Source organism: Ranitomeya imitator, chromosome 8 (genome assembly GCF_032444005.1).
Source record: "Ranitomeya imitator isolate aRanImi1 chromosome 8, aRanImi1.pri, whole genome shotgun sequence".
Classification (NCBI taxonomy): Eukaryota; Metazoa; Chordata; class Amphibia; order Anura; family Dendrobatidae; genus Ranitomeya; species Ranitomeya imitator.
This window is the reverse complement of record NC_091289.1, coordinates 141,226,718-141,249,951: the sequence shown is the minus strand read 5'-3', so window position 1 is coordinate 141,249,951 and position 23,234 is coordinate 141,226,718. Positions and strand designations below refer to the sequence as shown.

Genomic DNA, 23,234 nt, shown 5'->3' with positions numbered 1-23,234 from the left:
CCCTGCAAGTTAGGAGGGGGTTAATAAAAATATGCACAACGTGGAACATATTCCACCAGACACGATGCCCGCCGTGACACAATAGGCAGGACGTGCCCTGCAGCTCCTCCCCGGGACTCCTCTCCGGACACCGGTGTAACCGGACTGACCGCACCTCTCCCAGCACACCGTCAGTCTGAAGGTACTGGCCACGCCCCCATATACTAGCACCGCCCCCATGATGCGCTTCCCTTATACATCATAACGTGCCACGAAGTAAAGTGGGAGGAACGAGACGAGCGCCATGATTATTGCAGGAAATAATATGACGTCATTCAATTTCAGCCAATTAAGAAACGTGCTTTAGACACTGCCCTCTGGGACAGAGACACACACGGTCCAGACAGCGCCAACCGTATGATGGCTACGTCACGTCACTGAGCGCTGCTATGGAGACGGGCGCAGCTTGCTGTGTGTGGGCGGGGCCAGCGCAGTACAGTATATAAAGAGGTCACAGGGCGGGGAGGTGTGGATTGTGTACAGAATCCGGTGTGGGAGGTGAGTGCTGGGGATGTGACAACGTGGACAGGTCCTGATGGAGGTGATGTGCCGGGACCGTGGTGCCCCGTTATCACTGGGAGCCTGGCACATGGGGGCTGCAGGGGTGATCGCTGCCTGGCACATGGGGGCTGCAGGGGTGATCGCTGCCTGGCACATGGGGGCTGCAGGGGTGATCGCTGCCTGGCACATGGGGGCTGCAGGGGTGATCGCTGCCTGTCGGGGGCTCCGCGTGTGCTGCTCTGTGTCCTGATGGCTGGTGCTCTGTTCCAGTGTATGAGCCGCCGGTGCCGCTCCTCCTAGGGACCGGGTGGCCATAAACCATGTCACTGGTGCAGACCGGGCTACCAGTCAGTCCCGAGGCCACAAGACCAGCTTCTACCGCGCGTATGTGTCCACCTGTACATAGACCCTACTGGGACAGCGGCCACGGGGAGCGGCGTGACCCGGTCCCCCCCAGAGGCCACGGGGAGCGGCGTGACCCGGTCCCCCCCAGAGGCCACGGGGAGCGGCGTGACCCGGTCCCCCCCAGAGGCCACGGGGAGCGGCGTGACCCGGTCCCCCCCAGAGGCCACGGGGAGCGGCGTGACCCGGTCCCCCCCAGAGGCCACGGGGAGCGGCGTGACCCGGTCCCCCCCAGAGGCCACGGGGAGCGGCGTGACCCGGTCCCCCCCAGAGGCCACGGGGAGCGGCGTGACCCGGTCCCCCCCAGAGGCCACGGGGAGCGGCGTGACCCGGTCCCCCCCAGAGGCCACGGGGAGCGGCGTGACCCGGTCCCCCCCAGAGGCCACGGGGAGCGGCGTGACCCGGTCCCCCCCAGAGGCCACGGGGAGCGGCGTGACCCGGTCCCCCCCAGAGGCCACGGGGAGCGGCGTGACCCGGTCCCCCCCAGAGGCCACGGGGAGCGGCGTGACCCGGTCCCCCCCAGAGGCCACGGGGAGCGGCGTGACCCGGTCCCCCCCAGAGGCCACGGGGAGCGGCGTGACCCGGTCCCCCCCAGAGGCCACGGGGAGCGGCGTGACCCGGTCCCCCCCAGAGGCCACGGGGAGCGGCGTGACCCGGTCCCCCCGGAGGCCACAGGGAGCGGCGTGACCCCGTCCCCCCGGAGGCCACAGGGAGCGGCGTGACCCCGTCCCCCCGGAGGCCACAGGGAGCGGCGTGACCCCGTCCCCAGTTGTGGTGAATGGTTTTGTCTGAATCCCTATTTTCAGGGCTTCATTTGGAAAATGTGCGGTAGAAAAGTAATGTGAACACGTCCTACAGCTCTGTCCGCTATTGTATAGAGTTGTCGCTGATCATTTCCACGACCCGGTCCATTGGCCACGATGGTAATCTCTGACCGCTGGACGGGAGCCATGAGAACCGCCTCTTACCGGACAGCATCCACAGCTCTTCTTGTGATTAGCCGGCCTATGCGATGTGATCGCTGCCACGTGATTATGCACCAGGCCGGCCTACGTGATGTGATCGTTGTCATGTGATTGTGCACCAGGCCGGCCTACATGATGTGATCGTTGCCACGTGATTGTGCACCAGGCCGGCCTACATGATGTGATTGTGCATCAGGCCGGCCTACATGATGTGATCGTTGCCACGTGATTGTGCATCAGGCCGGCCTACATGATGTGATCGTTGCCACGTGATTGTGCACCAGGCCGGCCTATGTGATGTGATCGTTGCCACGTGATTGTGCACCAGGCCGGCCTATGTGATGTGATCGTTGCCATGTGATTGTGCACCAGGCCGGCCTACGTGATGTGATCGTTGCCACGTGATTGTGCACCAGGCCGGCCTATGTGATGTGATCGTTGCCATGTGATTGTGCACCAGGCCGGCCTACGTGATGTGATCGTTGCCACGTGATTGTGCACCAGGCCGGCCTATGTGATGTGATCATTGCCATGTGATGTGATCGTTGCCATGTGATGTGATCGTTGCCATGTGATTGTGCACCAGGCCGGCCTATGTGATGTGATCGTTGCCATGTGATTGTGCACCAGGCCGGCCTACGTGATGTGATCGTTGCCACGTGATTGTGCACCAGGCCGGCCTATGTGATGTGATCATTGCCATGTGATGTGATCGTTGCCATGTGATGTGATCGTTGCCATGTGATTGTGCACCAGGCCGGCCTATGTGATGTGATCGTTGCCATGTGATTGTGCACCAGGCCGGCCTATGTGATGTGATCGTTGCCATGTGATTGTGCACCAGGCCGGCCTACGTGATGTGATCGTTGCCACGTGATTGTGCACCAGGCCGGCCCATGTGATGTGATCGTTGCCATGTGATTGTGCACCAGGCCGGCCCATGTGATGTGATCGTTGCCATGTGATGTGATCGTTGCCACGTGATTGTGCATCAGGCCGGCCTACGTGATGTGATCGTTGCCACGTGATTGTGCATCAGGCCGGCCTATGCGATGTGATCGTTGCCACGTGATTGTGCACCAGGCCGGCCAATAACAAAAAGAGCTGGGAATGCTGTCCGGTAAGAGAGGAGTCTCACGGCTCCCGTCCAGCGGTCGTAAGTGATGAACCGCATCATGGAATTGATTGGCACCAACTCTCTATTTTGTAATAGACTTTTTAGGAAAAAATCTGATGTTGGAAAACCCTTTTAAGCCATTGAGGGATTTGAGTCTGAAGGGAATAATTGCTCTGTAGTGTATCCTGTTTCATGGGAATCTTACCTGGACAGTCATTGATGATATATTGCTAGGACGTGCCAGCAATATCCAAGTGTCTGTTCACACAGAGCCGCTTTATTTCATGTCTGTTCTGGCTCTGCTAGAGCCTACAGGGTTGGCAGTCGTCTATACATGGCCGCCAATCCACCTAAAGATATCTAAGGTATCTGGCCGTGTACAGGGGAAACACAATGGGTTGTAAAACTGCAGTTACCCCCTGCATTGTGTGTATAGGGATTGAAGGGGTTATCTGGTCCATCAGTTGTAGCATCTGAATACAAAAGAAGCAATACTTGTCCTAAAGTTCACTGGTCTCTAGTTCCTGGTCCCATCTCGGCACACAGGAAATGCCCACATATGCCAACCACTTGCCACAGCGGATCAGTGGCGGGAATGACTTGCTGCCATTGAGTCATAACCTTAATAATGTTTAAAAATTATGATTTTTATTATGTATGTCTCCTACATAAATGCCTTACTTTCCTCCACCGATCAGAACCTTCATCCAGCTGCCATTCCCGGTAGTTCATGGCCCCCAGTGGGAGTCCTGTGACCCACTCCTGCCTACCTCTTCCTATGTGTAGGCCTGCAGCAACATCGCATAACGTCATGCTAGGCCGACTAATCAGAAGAGACGCAGATGAACACCTGCAGATAGGAGGTGGTTCGGTGGGCTCCTATCCAACCGCCATAGTCTACTGACCCAGCCAGTAGACCAAGGGTTCGGCAAATCGATTGTCTTCTTCACTGGTTGCGACTTGTTCCGTTGTAATCTGTAAAAGATTCTAAAATAAGACCCAAGTTCTCCCTTCTTGGTCCTACCTGTATGTTTAGAGGAGAGCAACCACAGCCAATATGAAATAATCCAAGAAAAGCCACCAGGCAGGGATGAGATATAACAATGTCTTTATTATATATAATTGGCAATTTTAAACAATAATGATAAAATACCGAAAAATGTGCGCACACAAGGACAATATAATACATAAAAAATCAAAAGAATTTTATTAAAAAAATTGGTACAGGCTGACCCAAAACAAATATATAATATATATATATATATAATAACAGATACATACAACCCCCACAGAAAGTATATAAATAGCTAACATAATATGGCCCAGGAGTTACACATACCCATCATGGACACTCTATACTGTAATATATGCAAATTATAGCAAGAAAATAATAAATTTGGTCACAATTGCCAAGCTACACGTGCAAAAAACTGCAATATAAAGTGCCCAAAAAAAATTGTAATATATCAAAATGAATAAAATAATTAATATGTCATATTATAATACGCCATAAAGTGTATCATGCAAAAAAAGTGCAAAGTGCAATAATGTGCAAAGACCGTAAGATTTAAAACTTCCACAAAGAGGTGCTACAACTAAGCAATTGCTATTTTAATAGTAATGTGCAACTATACTGCAATGTGCAAAAGCGCCAATAAAGTGACCACACGTAATAGCTAGACGTTTGTGCAGTTGCACAGCAAGGAATGTAACTGCTATATAAAGATACGAGGGAGTAGCCACTACCCGGTCTACACTGCAGCCAAAATACCACAGTATGAGCCAAGTGCCAATATGGCCAATGAAGCACAATAGAGGGGGATTGTATGCTATTTTTCAATATACCTTAAACAATGGGTCAGCCAGGTCCCGGAAAGGCGCACCCCGACGTGCGTTTCGGATCTCAATCCTTCGTCAGGGGGAAAAGACCTGTTTAGGAAAAGACCTGCCTGAAGTCTTAGGTTTAATCCTCTGAAACGTTTTCTTTTTAGAACTTGGATTCATAACATGGACATAAGAACGCTTCGTTTGTCCCTGGCGGAGGCTGGTCAGAGCCATGTGTTGCAGTTTTGGGATGAACTGTCTGAAGCCCAGCGCTCGCATTTGCTGGAGGAGTTGCAGAGCTTGAGCTTCCAGGAACTCAATGGCTTCTTTCACAGGGCCATGGCTGCGTTTTCTGTATCTTCTGCCCAGGAAAAAGTGGACGCCAGGATGGAGGCTGTGCCCAGAGAGGTCCTGGGCAGTGTCACACGGGATCAAGAGCGTCTTAGTGACTGGGAGGCAGAAGGTAACCGCGTTCAGTCATTCTGTAATGTGATCTGGAGGTGTCTGTCATTTACAAGCTAAGAATCGAGAATATTTTTTTTCTGTAGGGTAATGTAGTAATATAACAAACTATTGTGTATTTTGTTGCCAGGTTTTACTCATATCGCCCACGGTAAAATAGCAGTTTTGTTGCTTGCTGGTGGGCAAGGAACCCGTTTGGGGGTGACCTACCCCAAGGGTATGTATGATGTCGGCCTTCCCTCCCACAAAAGCCTTTTCCAAATCCAGGCTGAACGCATCTTGAAATTACAGAGGCTCGCAAAGGAGAAACATGGGAAGGACTGTATCATTCCATGGTGGGTCATGTGTAATAATCGGCTTGAGGGGGGCGATTCTGGGTGTGAAAATGGACAAAATCAGTGGCTTAAGGTTGTTACAGTGGCGATGTTCAGGATTTCTGTAGACCCAATAAAGCCATCACCAAAAGTTGGTCACAAGAGGTGGTGGTATCCCAGATATATCAGGCACGGAATAATTTAGTCCTTATTCCTGGCCAGAAATCATGAAAAATGGCACGAGGAAGCCCCACTCCTGGATGGTGCCTGGTGTTTATCACAGACGTAGAGTAGAAAAGTCTTGCATAATGGAAGAGATCTGGATTTTTTTATTTTTCGTCTTATTTTACTTTTTTCCTCTTGCATTTTACAGGTACATTATGACAAGTGGTCGGACTATGGAGTCTACTCGTGAATTCTTCCAGAAACATCGATATTTTGGGCTGAATGAAGAAGACATTGTGTTGTTCCAACAAGGAATGTTACCAGCGATGAGTTTTGATGGGAAAATCCTTATGGAGGAAAAGGGCAAGCTTTCCATGGCTCCAGGTCTGCTCAGATTATTTAGTTCTTTTGGTTTACGTTGATCCCAAACTATAAGCTGATTAGGGGGTGTTAGACTGTTGATGGGTTTGGCCGACTGTTATGTAATGTGTACTGGGTGTTCTGACTCTTCATGCCAGATATTTTGGGGTATGAGTCATCTGAATGGCCAAAAGGCCCTTTTCTTGTTTTTCTTTTCTGTTAATACTATCTATGTTCTAACATGATCTTATGGGGTATATGGATAGTTGAAACCACATGTTCAGTCAGCTAAGCATGTATGTGGGGGGAGGAGGAATAGAACCATCCAACCGCGCACTGATCTAACGTATATGGTCACAATTCATCTACAAGGAGCCTTCTCGGAATGAGAGCTCGAACCTGAAAGCCACTTTATAGCTAGGTTCACACACTGCATGTTTGGTGCAGATTTCTAAACTGAAACCACAGCATTTTTGCACCTAAAATTTACCCATATCTTTGACACCTACAGAAGCATTTTTTTGCATAGCTTATTTAAAACCTAAACAAAAAGTTTAAACAGCAGATTTGGGATTTTTGAAATGAATGATTGATTAAAATCTACACCAATAAAGCTGCACTGTCGGTACAGAGATTGATATGCTCTTGGTTTAAAAACAAAAAAATACAAACAACTTTTGCATCACAAAATAAAAGAAAAATTTGATTAACTCATCCACTTTGCTGGTGCTAAGAAATGCTGTAAAGTTTTTGCACTTGTGAGCCATCTGCAGCAAAAAATGATATGGTCGCGATCTTAACCCACATCACTAGTTGTGTTTTTTTTATTTTTTTTTTAACAATGCTGCTACTGTACCATGTAGCTAATTTTTTACCTAGAAAATCCTAAGCATTAGTGATGAGCGAACGTTCTCGGATTAGTTGTTATCTGACCATGCTCGGGTGCTGACCGAGTGACTTCGGCATGCTCGAAAAATATGTTCTAGTCCTCACGACTGTTCGACAGACGAAACGCATGCAGGGATTGCCTGTTTGTTAGCCCCAGGTGGTGTTCTCCTGAAGATGGACACTTTGGACCAGTTTGCCTCCGCAGCATGGGAGAAGCGCGGGAGAACTGAGGTTAGCCAACTCCAGCTTCAGAGAGCAAGCTGTAAGTGCAGACCCTACTTGTGTAACGCACAAAGTAACTGCCCCAGCTGGGACTCCAGGATGGCCAATAATCTAGGCAATAAACTATAAAATAAAAAATTCCTCCTGTGCGGAGAACAGAGTATTTTTAATAAGGGGTAAATTGGAAAGTTGTTCGTCTTTACGAGCGCTCCGCAATTTTACCAAAATATTAACTTGAGACCATCCCCCTTTAAAACCTTATTCACGTCATGGTTTTGGTCCAATTTTTTTTCCCCCAGAAGACACATACCAATGCTCCAGTGAATCTGATAAAGCTTGCTCTTGTTTTCAGATGGTAATGGAGGACTGTATAGAGCCTTAGGTGCATACGGGGTGCTCAAAGATATGGAAAAGCGGGGCATAGACTACATCCACGTGTACTGTGTAGACAACATCTTGGTGAAGGTGGCGGATCCAGTGTTCATTGGCTTCTGTGTGGCCAACGAAGCAGACTGTGGAGCCAAGGTAAAGTCTCGTCACATTTAGGCAAACACTTGTGGAGATGTATTACATAAACTAAGTTCTAGACCATAAAACATTTAGATGTTCTGCTGGTCGTTTAGCATTATGTGCTTAATGGATAAATGCACCGTAAGCAAATCCCATAAGGCTCTACTGTTTTCTGACCCTGTATATGGCCATAAAGTGCCTTCACCCTGCACGCTCCACTCCATTATCTCCAGCTTCACTGCAATCTCTTCTCCATTTTGAATACCTAGGTTGTGGAGAAGATGAATCCTACTGAACCCGTCGGCGTTGTTTGTCGTGTGGATGGTGTGTACCAGGTAGTGGAATACAGCGAGATCACGCTGCCGACGGCCCAAAAAAGGAGCCCAGATGGAAGACTTATGTATAATGCCGGCAATATTGCCAACCACTTCTTCACCAGAAAGTTCCTGCAGCAAGTGGTGGAGTAAGTCAGTCGGCACTGTAATCGTAAAGTAAAATGCGTCCTCAGGGGTCTCGCTCATCCATTCTGTATGTCACAGGGTCCATGAGCCTCAACTGCTGCACCATGTCGCTGTGAAGAAAATCCCTCATGTGGATATACAGGGTTCGCTAATTAACCCTGATAAACCCAACGGGATGAAAATGGAAAAGTTTGTCTTTGATATTTTCCAGTTTGCAAAGTGAGTTGATCGGCATGGACTTGTTGGTCGCACACCCGTGCTTGTCTGTGTGGTCAGGATAGCCACTGACCTTTCTATTCATTTTCTGCTTCCAGGAAGTTTGTAGTGTTTGAGGTTCTTCGAGAGGAGGAATTCTCTCCTCTGAAAAATGCAGATAGCCAAAATGGAAAGGACAATCCCACTACTGCTCGCCATGCGCTCATGTCTTTACATCACTGCTGGGTTCTCAATTCTGGGGGACACTTTGTGGATGAAAATGGCACCCGGGTACCAGCTATTCCCCTGTAAGTATCAGCTTCATCACACTCCTATTGTAAAAATGGAACCACTACATACTAGGTTAATGGTCTATTCCACTAAGGTGTGTGTGTGTGTGTGTCTTTAATTTGACGTGGCCTAAGTTAGTAAAATAAAAATGAATAGTCCCCTATCGTAACTCTCCTAGCAGTACATGCCATCACCCGCCAGTCCCCTTAGTACATTTTCTAGCAATGAGAGGCATGTGATTAGCCACAGCAAACAGCAGGTGAAGCGGTAACCACCAACGCCGTGGTACTCACATGTTTGACTCCACCAGGAGATGAAGCAGGGAGGCTCAGAGGACCTTTGCACTGCTAGGAGAGGTTCTGGTAGGTTAAAAAAAAAAATTATATATATATATATATATATATATATATATATTATATTATAATATAATATAATATAATATTTTTTTTTTTTTGTTTGTTTTCTTTTAAATCTGTAAATATGGTGGTTTAAGGTCCCATGTAGCCCTCAAGATTTCAACACTACAAAGGAGGTTTAATATACTATGATGCCCACTAAGCACAGTAGGCCATCCATGTAATGCTTTGACATGAGGAAGAACTATAATTTTGTTTTAGGTTTCATTCAATTCCATGTTTTATTACATTTATCTTTAAAACAGCCATGCTAAAGAAGAGAATGGAACCACGCCAGACCACACACAGAACAAGTAACTATGGCTGCATGGTGCAGGGTCTTCCACAAGGGGCGACTAACAAGGGCTTTTGTTTCACTTGGTGGAGGGAACAAATGATGGCCATCAAGAGATGCTGAACACTTTCATACCAGTGCAACATACACGTTCCTGATCCCACTTGAGCCTTTTTTTTTAGGGTTCAAGCAGGTGCTGAACTACAAGCGCACCATGTGGTCTCAATCACTGTAATATTGCAAGTTCTGCAGTTTTCTCATAAATTTGTTCCTCAATCTCCTGATGTGAGTAAATGGAAACAAACTGAAAACCTGCTCTGATGTCTTCCAACTAACACAAGTGCACAATAATGTATTACAAGAGCTCGGAGCTCCGGGCATGAACATTACCAGCAATTCAAGGGTTCATCCCTGTGTCCTGATCTGGACAGGTATTGATTCTCTGGTTGTACTTGTAGGCCAAAACGGAAATTTTTTTTTAATCCATATTAACCAATCCAGTATTGTTCTAAAAATCTGAAGGGTGCGCTGTGATTGGCTGATTTTTGATATGTGGCCCGGTGTTTCTGCTTACTGACCTCTTATCCCTGGAAGGAAATTAGAAACTTCAGAACGCTTCATTACAATGATTGAGCTTTCTTTACAGAAAGAGCAAAATGTTCCTTTTATGATCATACCCCTCTCATCGCAGGGGTCGCAGCACTCTACCGGCGGCAGCGGGTGGATGTAACTAGATATGCAGGTTATCAATGAGATTTTAGTTTGTTTCCTCACTTTACAAGGTGTCTACTAATCACTCCATGCATGTTCTCTCACTGGTTTCTTCTATGGGTCCGGTCTCCTCTGTCCTACCTGCTTGGTAACCAGCCTTTCCCAGCTTGTATTACTACTTTCCAATACATTTGGTTTGTTTTTGTCCCTGTAGCATGAAAGAAGCTGGTGACTTGCCAATTCAATGTGAGATCTCTCCCCTCGTTTCATATGCTGGAGAGGTAAGTTGGTTGCTGCATGACCAAATATTTTTTTCATTTTTTATTTTTTTTTTCCTGGTTCTCAAATCCATGGTATTCTCATCTCAGACCCTAGTATAGACCATAAAGGTTTGTTAGATGAAGATCCTCGAGCAGAGGACCTTAGACCTCCAGCTGGCTGCCGGCAGTGGAGAGTTGGCTGCACTTGCACCGCTCTCTACATTGTCGCTTGCGATCTTTTTTTTTTTTTTTTATTCTCCCCCAGATCTCCTGTAGAAATTAATGAAGAGGGCTGTCCATATACGGCCAACTCTCCACTGACCAAAACTCGGGTACCCAGTTGGGGAAATGCTGGGGTCATGGGTGGGAACAATAAATACTAAAAAGTACACCATGTGGTATCTCCACGTTCGTAAAAATATAAGCTTAATTAACCTGATCTTACCGATCACGCCATAGTCAGCTGCCAGAACTGGGTTTTACTTTTATTTCTGTTAAAAAAAAAAAAAAAAAAAAAAAACACACGCAGGGGAGCGTTCAAAGCATTGTACCCACACCAAAATGAAATCCTCTATAAAATATCAGCACAGGATGCAAAAAATAAAAAATCCCACACATGGCTTCATCAGCTGCGTAACGAAAATGTTACGGGTTCCGAAAAATGGCAGCATGAGTGAAGTGTATACATATATTATATATATATATATATATATATATATATATATATATATATATATATATATATATATATATATATATATATATATATATATATATATATATATATATATGTCCTTCTCAAAAAATTAGCATATAGTGTTAAATTTCATTATTTACCATAATGTAATGATTACAATTAAACTTTCATATATTATAGATTCATTATCCACCAACTGAAATTTGTCAGGTCTTTTATTGTTTTAATACTGATGATTTTGGCATACTACTCCTGATAACCCAAAAAACCTGTCTCAATAAATTAGCATATTTCACCCATCCAATCAAATAAAAGTGTTTTTTAATAACAAACCAAAAAACCATCAAATAATAATGTTCAGTTATGCACTCAATACTTGGTCGGGAATCCTTTGGCAGAAATGACTGCTTCAATGCGGCGTGGCATGGAGGCAATCAGCCTGTGACACTGCTGAGATGTTATGGAGGCCCAGGATGCTTCAATAGCGGCCTTAAGCTCATCCAGAGTGTTGGATCTTGCGTCTCTCAACTTTCTCTTCACAATATCCCACAGATTCTCTATGGGGTTCAGGTCAGGAGAGTTGGCAGGCCAATTGAGCACAGTAATACCATGGTCAGTAAACCATTTACCAGTGGTTTTGGCACTGTGAGCAGGTGCCAGGTCGTGCTGAAAAATGAAATCTTCATCTCCATAAAGCATTTCAGCCGATGGAAGCATGAAGTGCTCCAAAATCTCCTGATAGCTAGCTGCATTGACCCTGCCCTTGATGAAACACAGTGGACCAACACCAGCAGCTGACATGGCACCCCACACCATCACTGACTGTGGGTACTTGACACTGGACTTCAGGCATTTTGGCATTTCCTTCTCCCCAGTCTTCCTCCAGACTCTGGCACCTTGATTTCCGAATGACATGCAAAATTTGCTTTCATCAGAAAAAAGTACTTGGGACCACTTAGCAACAGTCCAGTGCTGCTTCTCTGTAGCCCAGGTCAGGCGCCTCTGCCACTGTTTATGGTTCAAAAGTGGCTTTACCTGGGGAATGCGGCACCTGTAGCCCATTTCCTGCACACGCCTGTGCACGGTGGCTCTGGATGTTTCCACACCAGACTCAGTCCACTGCTTCCTCAGGTTCCCCAAGGTCTGGAATCGGTCCTTCTCCACAATCTTCCTCAGGGTCCGGTCTCCTCTTCTTGTTGTACAGCGTTTTCTGCCACATTGTTTCCTTCCAACAGACTTACCATTGAGGTGCCTTGATACAGCACTCTGGGAACAGCCTATTTGTTGAGAAATTTCTTTCTGGGTCTTACCCTCTTGCTTGAGGGTGTCAATGATGGCCTTCTTGACATCTGTCAGGTCGCTAGTCTTACCCATGATGGGGGTTTTGAGTAATGAACCAGGCAGGGAGTTTATAAAAGCCTCAGGTATCTTTTGCATGTGTTTAGAGTTAATTAGTTGATTCAGAAGATTAGGGTAATAGGTCGTTTAGAGAACCTTTTCTTGATATGCTAATTTATTGAGACAGGTTTTTTGGGTTATTATCAGGAGTTGTATGCCAAAATCATCAGTATTAAAACAATAAAAGACCTGACAAATTTCAGTTGGTGGATAATGAATCTATAATATATGAAAGTTTAATTGTAATCATTACATTATGGTAAATAATGAAATTTAACACTATATGCTAATTTTTTGAGAAGGACCTGTGTATATATATATATATATATATATATATATATATATATATATATATATATATATATATATATATATATATATATTTCACTTATGCTGCCATAAAAAAAATATATATATATGTATATATTTTTTTTTATGGCAGCATAAGTGAAATTTTTTATATATATATATATATATTTGTGTTTTTTTGCTGCATAAGGAAAATGGCGTGTAAAAACCAAATCCGCCACCCCCCCAAAATAAAAATACTTTTTTTTTTTTTTTATTTATTTATTTTTTTTATTTATTTATTTATTTTTTTTACACATTTACTAGTAAATTACACTTAAAATTTATGATGCCATTCAAATGTTCAACTTGTCCTGCAAAAGAAAAAACCCTCACATGGCTATGTTGGTTGAGAAATTAAAAGTTATTGCTTCAGGGAGAGGAAAAAAAAAAATCAGGTTGAGAAGGGGTTAAGCTACATTGAGAGCAACGATTTGCAACTGCACTTGTGCTGCTATGAGCGTTGTTGCATGTCCCGGTGTAGTCCGGCGTAGTGGGCCTGGGTACGGCGCAGGGTACATCGGGCGCCCGGCCTCCATCCTGTTCACACCTTTTGCTCTGTATGACTTCACCATAGCCTCTCCCCCCTTTCTCCAATTCAGGGGCTGGAGTCGTATGTGCAAAATCTGGAGTTCCACGCGTCACTTACAATTGATGAGAACGGCGCTCAGCGGTTGGTGAGGAACGGCACGTGTCACTAGAAGATGCCAGTGGATCAAGTATTCCTGCACATATAGCGATATTTATGGTGGTGCGGTGAACGGATGGTGCTGGGGATTGAACGGTACTTGAACATATGAATTACTTGGGTCTTCCTGGTCAGTTTTGGACTATACTGGACTTTTATACTTTTTTTATTTTATATTTTTAAATGCCAAACCTATATGTGAGCAATGTTCCCATGTACAGCAGACTCCACATGAAGGTAAATATTAACTATTTTTTTAAACTTGTACATAGTAAGCTATTGTACATTCAGATTTATTTTAATGTATTCTACCATCTTTTACTGTTCCGTTTGTGTGTTTAATTTTTGATGGGAAACGGCCATTTCTTAAAGAAAAAAAGAGAATAAACTTCAACATCTATTCTAAATTCAGCTCAATCTGGTTTTTTTCCGTTTTACTGTCTTATTCTGTATATTTACTTGGATAATAACTATGGTACCTGGTTGAAAACCTTGCAGCACTCCCAACATCTGTTCTAATAAATAATTTACATTAATTTTGGAGCTTTTTTTTATGTAGAAGTCTATCGTGTTGTGGTTCTGTTAGTCCTCCTGGAACTGTAAGAATAGATTGAGAACACATTTCTGGCTATACTACGCCTGCCACTGATCCATAGAGTGCGCATTCAGACGTCCATATAAATCGGTCTGAGATTGGACCGCAATGCACAGACTTTCCAATGGTCTCCCGACCCGAGCCTGGCAGCTTCTATAATTTTTTTTTTTTTTTACAGATTTTACAATTTATATGGATCTCTAGGTGCGCCTTAGACCTCCTTCACCAGTACTGGTGAGGTCCGTGGTCAGTGTCCATGTGCCATCTGTATGTACGTATGTGGCATCTGTGTATAATCTGTGTCCTCCATGTGACACGTTCCAGCTCCTGGGAAAAGCAGTACAGGTTGCGCTGATCCCAGGCACCGGCTACTGAAAGCAGTTCTCATCATTGTCACCTGGTCTCCCTGAGATTAGCGCGACAATGATGGAGTTGTATTCAGCACCAGCTGTGTCCGTCCTGTGTAAAATTAAGAGTTAAATTTAAAAAATGCCATGGGTTCTTGCATAATATTCACAACTGGCAGAGGTAAAGCCCACAGCTGGGGGCTGATGTTAATATTCTGGAATGACCTAGGGTCAACCTATAAATTCTAATTAGCAAAGGCTAAACAGGCAGCTGTGGGTTGATAGCTCTGGTCACTTCCTAGAGTATTACGGTAATATTACCTCCCACCCCCATCCAAGCTATCAACATCCGCTCTCAGCCACCCCAGAAATGACTCCTAGCTTCATTCTTGCCACTTGCCCTGTGGCAAGTAGGGTAATAGGTTTGATGTCATCCTTTGTATTGTCAGGTGACATCAAGCTCAGGGGGTTAGATATGGAGAGGCATCTATAAGATGCCCCCATTTCTAACCGCATAGTAAGTATGGAAATAAAACACACCGCAAGAATACAATCCTTTTTATTTTAAACTAGATGGTTGCCCGATTCTAACACATCGGGTATTCTAGAATATGTATGTACGTCAGGCTTAGCACAGCGACATAGTAGTACATAGCACGCACAGCCACATAGTATATAACACGCGTCAGGTATTCTAGAATATGTATGTCGCACTTAGCACAGCCACGTAGTATATAACACGCATCGGGTATTCTAGAATATGTATGTCGCTCTTAGCACAGCCACATAGTATATAGCACAGCTCACGTAACACAGCCATGTAGTATATACCAGACAGCCACATAGTATATACCACAGCCCACGCAGTATATACCACAGGCACATACTATATAGCACAGCCCACGTAACAGACAGCCACGTAGTATATAGAACAGCCCACGTAATATATAGCACAGGCTACATAGTATATAACACTGCCCATGTAGTATATAGCAGCCAGGCAGTATATAACACGCATCGGGTATTCTAGAATATGTATGTATGTTGCGCTTAGCACAGCCACAAAGTATATAGCACAGCCCACGTAACACAGACAGCCACGTAGTATATAGAACAGCCCACGCAGTATATAACACAGGCCACACAGTATATAGCAGCCAGGCAGTATATAACACAGCCCACGTAGTATATAGCAGTGTGGGCACCATATCCCTGTTAAAAAAAAAATTAAAACAAAGTTATATACCCACTTCGGTATCCACCGAAGCTGTCCCGACACGCGTGATGCGGCCGCCAGCTTCCGTTCCCAGTGATGCATTGTGAAATTACCCAGATGACTTAGTGGTCTCGCGGCCAGACTAATCCTGTCGCTGATTGGTCACGGCCGGCAGGCCGCGACAAATCAGCGACATGGGATTTCCGTTACAGACAGACTGAAGTACCCCTTAGACGATTAGATAGATGTGTAAAACAAGATGTTGAGTTTTATCTATTTATTATAAAACAGTCACTCACATTTATGCCTAGAATCCATTGAAACTCATGTCTCTCACCTAGCTGCCTTGAAGATAATCCGTACTGCACTATGCAGTAATCCATCTTTGCTACATCTGGTTATCAAATTGGATGATGGCATGATACATGATTGTTTCCGGCAGCACATATGACAATGTGTCCCGCACACTGATGACAAAGTGAGGCACATACCGGAATATAAATGACATGTTTTCCATTCGCCATGACAGCACCCACGAGAAAGGGGATCCGCCCCTAGGAACAGGAAACCTACAGAGAGATAAAAGGGGCGGCCCCCCCTCGCTCCTCAGTTGGTTTCCTGTTCCTAGAAGGGAACCCACAGAGGAACTCTATGGAGTACAAATGAAGAGGAAGGTCCGCCTGGATGCCGCCTGTCCGTCTCTGCTGAGAGACAGGGGCTCCAGGACGGATGGACAGAGTCGGGGGTTCCTGCTGGCTCCCCCCTCATCTGCGACAGCTTGGAACAACAATGTCCCTGCTGGGGCATCGTTGTAGATTTTAACCAAGGAAGGTACCTCAGGTAAGGGGCTGATTTCGGTGCTGCCTGGCAGATCGGCGACGCTTCTCCGTTCCTTGATGGCGGTGGAAGCGGCCGGCAAACAGCGGGGACGCCAGCACAGGCACAGTGCTGCGGCGCTCCCGGGGCTCAGTGTCATTTCCGGTGCAGCCTTGCAAGAGCGGCCGGCAGGTGAGGACGCCGACGCATGCGCAGTGCAGCGGCGCTCCAGGACTCCGAGGGCAGGGCCTGACAGGGGTCGGCGCTTAATGATGAAGCGGCCGGCAAGCTGCGGGGACGCCGGCGCGTGCGCAGTGCGGCGGCGCTCTCTGAACTCCGGGGTCGCGCTGTCACTTCCGGGGGCGTCGCCATACTGATTATTGGAAGCGATCATCCCCCTCCCCTCCCCCCCGAACTACAGGCGGGCGAAAGGCTACGGAACTGGTAAAAAAAAAAAAAAAAAGGGGGAGGGGGTGTGTGGGACTGGCGTTATAAATTACAGCTCAGGCCTCTTTCACACTTCAGTCTTTCGGCGTCAGTCAAAAACCATCATTTTCGTGAAATGGCGGATCCGCCATTTTTTTTTTTTTTTTTTTGGCGGATCCGCTATTTTCCCATTGACTTGCATTAGAGACGGATTGTGGCGGATGGCCGTCCGTTCCATCCGCCATGCGACGGATCCGTCGATATTTGGCGGACGTTGTCTAGACATTGACGGACTTTGTAACGTTTTTTGGCGCCGCCGAAAAGGCGGACCGCGGCGGATCCGTCGTGTCCGCCTTTTTTTTAGAATGGGCGCCTTTTTGGCGGATCCGTCGCCTCAATCCGCTTTTTTTGATTGAGCATGCTCCAAAAAGTGGATACTTTGCCCAGACAACCCAAAAACTATATAAAGAGGACAGGTCATTCCCAAATGTACCAGCCAGCAAGACAGACCCTTCAATGCAAGAGAGACCCAGCCAGACCCTGCCAGCAAGACCTTGCCAGCCAGCCAGAGGCCCTGCCAGCCAGAGAGGCCCTGCCAGCTAGCCAGAGAGGCCCTGCCAGCCAGAGAGGCCCTGCCAGCTAGCCAGAGAGGCCCTGCCAGCCAGAGAGGCCCTGCCAGCCAGAGACACACTGCCAGACCCTGCAAGCAAGACCTTGCCAGCCAGGCCCTGCCAGCCAGCCAGAGAGGCCCTGCCAGCCAGCCAGAGAGGCCGTGCCAGCCAGACCCTGCCTGAGACAGCCATGTGAGTACTGACATCCAGCGTGCATGTGTGTATGTGTGTGTGTGTGTGTGTGTGTGTGTATGACGTACTGAGTACAGCAAGAGCTTTTAAAACCTGAATCCAACCTGAGGCCTGCCGTCGTCCTGCAACAGCCAGTGCCCTGCTACAGTCCAGATCCACCCCGAGGCCTGCCACTGTGAATATATCAAGCTCCAGCTGGAGGACTGATGGCCGTGTGTGTGTGTATTTTTGTACTGCTGTGTGCTTTTGTATGTATGTGTTCATGTGCCTGCACCTTATTATGCCTTCGTCAATATTACGCCTGTTCATGTGTTATGCTTGCGTTATGACTCTGCTTGCAGGTATGTTTGTGTGCATCTTGTTGGTTGCATGTGCATTTGTCAATGCCATATTGGTTAATGTTGATTTTTGATGTATTTACTAAAGGTACCGTCACACGCTGCAGCGATACCGACAACGATCCGGATCGCTGCAGCGTCGCTGTTTGGTTGCTGGAGAGCTGTCACACAGACCGCTCTCCAGCGACCAACGATGCCGGTAACCAGAGTAAACATCGGGTAACTAACTGCAGAGCCGCGCTTAGTAACCCGATGTTTACCCTGGTTACCAGTGTAAAAGTAAAAAAAAAAAGGTAAATTCCGCTGTCTGTCCCCGTGCTCTGCTTCTCTGCATTGTGAGCGCCAGCCAGCCGTAAAGCAGAGCACAGCGGTGACGTCACCACTCTGCTTTCCGGCCGCTGTGCTTACACAGGGCAGAGAAGCAGAGTGCCGAGGGACAGACAGAAGGTGGCTGTGTGTGCGTGCGTGCGCCTGCCTGCCCTGTTTTATGTTTTTCATACTATGCTGGTATTTTGAATAGCTGTGGTGTAAAATTTGTTTTGTGTGTGTGTATAAATGATGTGTGATGTGTTCTGCATCTTTGTTGTTTTCCATAATGTACTTGTATTTCAAATAAAGAGCAGTGTAGCTCCTACTGTACCCTAAAAAAAAGAAAATTTAAAAAAATATAGTAATAAAAATTTCACAAAACTGTCAGTAGTCTCATTTCAAGATAAATGTAATATTGGGTAAACATGCAGTAAAGGTTATATATACAAATGTGTAATGCAAATCTTTGCTATAGAATATGTTATCTGGTTTTAGAAAATACAAACTGTAGGGTAATCATAATTAACAATTTTGGGGATTGGTATTTTAATTTCGAATGAGGAACATTTTTTATAAGGTTAAACTTTGTTTAGGTGGGTTTTACCAGCATGCGCATTGCGCATATCAAGTTCTAAGTAGTTTTGGTGTTGTTTTAAAGGGATTTTTGGGGGTTTTTTTTTGTGGGGAAACAGGAGGTAGAGGGTTTGGCAGCTTGTGCATCAAGTTTGACGGTAGAATTTTTTTTTTCTTTTGTGGTGGGGGAAATCAAAAATAAGTTGGTACTGTAGTAGGTACTGACCCAAGACGTACACAAGCAGGCTCCCCATTTTTTTTTAAAAAGTTGTAAGTGTAAAGTCCTGAAAGCTGCATCTATCCTTTTGTATAGTAGCTTAGAACTCTCTTTATGCTTGCAGATTCTAGGGACCAAGAGGACCCAAGCAAGGGACCGACCGACCCAAGCTATACGCAAGCCCCAAGTTTTGGAAACAGATGTAAGTGTAAAGTCCTGAAAGCTGCATCTATCTATCTATCCTTTTGTATAGTAGCTTAGAACTCCCTTTATGCTTACAGATTCTAGGGACCAAGAGGACCCAAGCAAGGGACCGACCAACCCAAGATAGACGCAAGATCATAATGTCTTCTTCTGAGAGCCCCCCAGCACATCATCAGCAAACTGAGGTGTTAATTTTTTTTCTTCATAAATTTTTTATTTTGGTGCAACAATGGCAATTGTATTTTAAGCCTTTGTGTTTATTCTGTATTCACAGGAATATGAAGCAGAGGGGCTAACAGAAGGAGACGGACAGGGTGGAGAAATACAAGGAGCGGGAGCGCATAGTGTAAGTTTTGAACAGACCGATCCTCACATACAATGCACTACACCCAACACAAACATTCAGCACAGCACACAATACATATGCCTCGATCAAAGAACATTATTAATTTTATTTTTTTTTTTAAATTGGTCTTCACAATTCGGGGCTCGACGTAGAGTTCCTCAAAGCACCTCCCATAGTCGTCGGAATGATAATCGCGGCGGTCGCCGAAGAGTAAGTTCCTTTTTTGGTTTGGTGTTTAGTAAAATGTAAAATTCATGTGTTGTAATCTTTCCCTTTTTATTCTTATCTTTTTGTTAGGCTTCACAGCGTGCTCCCGAACAAGATGATGAAGAGGAGGGCATCGATGTGAACACCCTCATCGAAGCAGTACAAAGTCGGGAGCCGCTGTGGAACATGTCGGACCGCCGCCATGCTGACCAGTTAATCACCCGACGGCTATGGGAGGAAGTGTGCAGTGCTGTTATGGATAACTGGGAGGAACTCGATGCTGGGGCCCAGGATCTAGCGCGTAAGTATTCACACTTCATAACCTTATGTTAGGCATGATTTAATGTGGTGTATAGTAACCAATTTTTGCTTTCTCTTTCCAGGTAATAGGATTATCGTGCGGTGGCGGTCACTCAGGGATCGCTTCAAGAGGGAGTTTAATAAGGAGATGCAGGCCCCGAGTGGATCTAGAGGACGCAGGAGCAGATACAAACATGCCAGAGCCCTGTCGTTCCTCCGGTCGACGCTGCTGAGCAGAAGGTAAATATTCAACACCACATATTTTCAGTCAAACTGTAAAAATGTGTAACCTTCAATTTTTTTTGCAGCAAGGGCAATTGTAATATCCAGATACTAATTTTTTTTTTCTTCTTTAACAGCACTTTCTGCAGCACTCGGGAGCCTGCATCAGAGTTGCACCCCTCTGGAGCGATCCCTCAAGAGTCCGCCACCGGGGACCACGTTGACCCCTCTGTTTCTGCACCTTCCCTTTCGTTTGATCCCTCAGCCTCATCCACCAGCGCTGGAGCAGCAGGGCGGACTTCGTCACTTGAAGCTGCAGGTGATGAGTTAGAGTTCCCTTTACCCCACCCCTCTGCCACTGCCGCAACATCTAGACCACCTTTGTGGTCAGGACGGCAGCGCCAGAGAGGTCAGGAAAGGAGCTATGCGCCTGACTTTCTGCAGCTGAATGCATCCTTTCACAGTGCCATCAAGCTTTTGAGTGAGCAAACGTCTGCTGGGTACAATATGCTTAACAAAAGCATACTTGAACTCAGCAGTCGTCTTGATAGGATGCAATCAGATGCAAATCAGTCACCAAGGCACTGTTTTTTTCAGTCGGTCCTCAGGCACATGGAAAATCTAACTCCTGACCTGCAGATGCATGTGATGCAAGGCTGCCACACTGCTCTAGCACAGGCGATGTCCCATGCCCCTCCACCTACCCTTCATGTGTCAACACCTTTCCCCTCTCAATCCACCGTCTATCCTCCCGTCCGTCCTCCTCCTGTCCGTCCTCCTCCCGTCCATTCTACTCCTTCGTCATTTGTTCCTTCCCCCCTTAGTCTTTCCCAGTTTTTACCGTCCCCCTTCCATTCTTCCCCTTTAACTTCTCCGTTCCCAATCCCACCAACACCTTCATACCTCCCACACACCACATCTGCACCTCAACTCTCTACACAACCTCATGTTTTCACCACCCATTCTACTTCTGTTCCTCCCCGTGATGTCCTGTCCCCCACTCTCGACGTGGTCCGCCCTGTCAGCCCCTCCGCTACTATCTCCACCCCAAACTATGAGAATCTGTAAATAAATAAAGTTTTTTGGTTTAAAAACAATTTTATTGTCTTTCTCTTTTTTTTTTTGTAAAGTTTTTAAATCACCAAGGTTATGGCAATAGTAACAATAACAGTGTTTAAAGGGTACCGTTGCAAAACATACAATGCTGCATTAAAGTACAAAGATTTTGTAAGCAAACAAAAAATGGTATTTTTACAAGTGTAAAAAGAAAAAATTTTTTACACCATTTCATACTGCCAGTCAACTGATCCTGCAGGAGACATGAAGTAGTCTGCAAAACTGTCCCGCATTCTGGAGACTGCTACTGGACTGCGAAAAGTGGGGTTTTGGTAATCCCGTAAGGTGCTTTCAGAAACATTATCCTCCAGGGAAACTTGTTCTTTTGATAAAACAAAATTGTGCAGGACAACGCACGCTTTGACCACATCATCGACAGTTTCAGTCTGCAGTTTAATTGCAGTTAGCAGGACTCTCCATTTGGCAGTTAAGATGCCAAAAGCACATTCCACTACTCTTCGTGCTCTGGTTAAGCGGTAATTGTAAATTTTTTTCCTCTGGGTCAGTCCACTACTTCCAAAGGGTTTCAGCAAGTGTGGGGAAAGCTGGAAGACCTCATCTCCAACACAAACAAATGGTAATGGTGGACCGGTGGATCCAGGGAGAGGTCTAGGGGGCGGAAAATCAAATGTCTCTCCATATAAACGGCGCCCCATTGGTGAATTTTTAAAGATTTGTGAATCATTTGCGCGTCCATACGCACCGATATCAACAGCGATGAACTTGCATTGTGCATCGGCTATGGCCATCAACACAATAGAGAAGTACTTCTTATAGTTATAAAACTGTGATCCAGAGCCTGAAGGTTTGACGATCCGTATGTGCTTTCCATCAACTGCTCCAACACAATTTGGAAACTGGCAAATTTGATGAAAATTTTGGGCGATCTCCAGCCACCTCTCCTGTGATGGCTCTGGGATGTATTCCACTTGTAGGCACTCCCACAATGCCCGGCAGGTATCTCTGATGATCCCCGAGATGGTGGATATCCCAAGTCGATACTGAAAATGGAGGGATGAGAACGACTCTCCAGTTGCAAGGAATCTGTTAACAAAACGAAAAGACAATAATTAATAAAAAAATTCAAAAAACAACATTACAGTTATAAGTCTGATGAATGAGAATCATTTAAAAAAAAAAAATTACTTACCGAATAGTCACCATGAGACGCTCTGCTGGTGATATTGAGAATCGCATCTGGGTGTCTCGTCTACGTATACAGTCTTCCACATAGCCCAATAAAAACTCAAAATTTTCAGCTCTCATCCTCACATAATTGAAGAACTTTTGAGGGTTTTCCCTTAGTTCCATGTAAAGCGTGGAATAAACACCACGGGTCATACGTTGTGATGGGATGGATCCACAGCCTTCTCTTCCGCCGCTGCCGTAGGATGCGCAGTCTTTGTTCCTCCCTCTCTCGAACGCTGACTGCCAACTGATTTGCCTCAAAAGTAAAATCCGCATAGATCTTTGCAATGTTCGCCAGGACTCCTTCCATTTCTGCCACTTTCTCTACAACCTTTCAAAGATGTGGTGTAAATACATGCTATATATAGTTTTGCAGTAGTATCCAGTAGCGAATCACATTGAAATCCTCCCCTTTTAAAAAACGGATCCGTCAAAAAACGGTTACAACGGATGTAAAAACGGTCGCAACGGTTCTAACGGATCCGTTTTTTTAAACGGATCGG

The 23,234-nt window shown here is 45.9% G+C and overlaps 2 protein-coding genes across 5 annotated transcripts; one reads left to right on the top strand and one right to left on the bottom strand.

The window, feature by feature from the left end:
• The first annotated feature begins 369 nt into the window (after positions 1–369).
• On the top strand, positions 370–14,044 carry UAP1 (UDP-N-acetylglucosamine pyrophosphorylase 1). 4 transcript variants are annotated; one of them, XM_069737457.1, is made up of 11 exons: positions 370–537; positions 5,016–5,311; positions 5,441–5,645; positions 5,998–6,173; positions 7,612–7,784; positions 8,039–8,232; positions 8,309–8,449; positions 8,545–8,733; positions 9,378–9,425; positions 10,332–10,398; positions 13,423–14,044. In XM_069737457.1, the coding sequence occupies exons 2-11, from the start codon at positions 5,032–5,034 to the stop codon at positions 13,519–13,521; spliced, it is 1,572 nt and encodes a 523-aa protein (XP_069593558.1). In that variant the 5' UTR covers positions 370–537; positions 5,016–5,031; the 3' UTR covers positions 13,522–14,044. The 4 variants fall into 4 exon arrangements, with proteins under 4 accessions (XP_069593558.1, XP_069593561.1, XP_069593559.1 ...); XM_069737458.1 differs by lacking the exon at positions 370–537 and adding an exon at positions 540–580 and having other exon boundaries at positions 13,423–13,915; XM_069737459.1 differs by lacking the exon at positions 370–537 and adding an exon at positions 903–924 and having other exon boundaries at positions 13,423–13,915.
• Positions 14,045–21,524: 7,480 nt separating this feature from the next.
• LOC138647344 (uncharacterized) lies at positions 21,525–22,815 on the bottom strand. Its single transcript, XM_069736282.1, has 2 exons — positions 22,694–22,815; positions 21,525–22,587 (listed from the first exon to the last, which is right to left on the bottom strand). The coding sequence occupies exons 1-2, from the start codon at positions 22,807–22,809 to the stop codon at positions 21,705–21,707; spliced, it is 999 nt and encodes a 332-aa protein (XP_069592383.1). The 5' UTR covers positions 22,810–22,815; the 3' UTR covers positions 21,525–21,704.
• Positions 22,816–23,234: the final 419 nt, after the last annotated feature.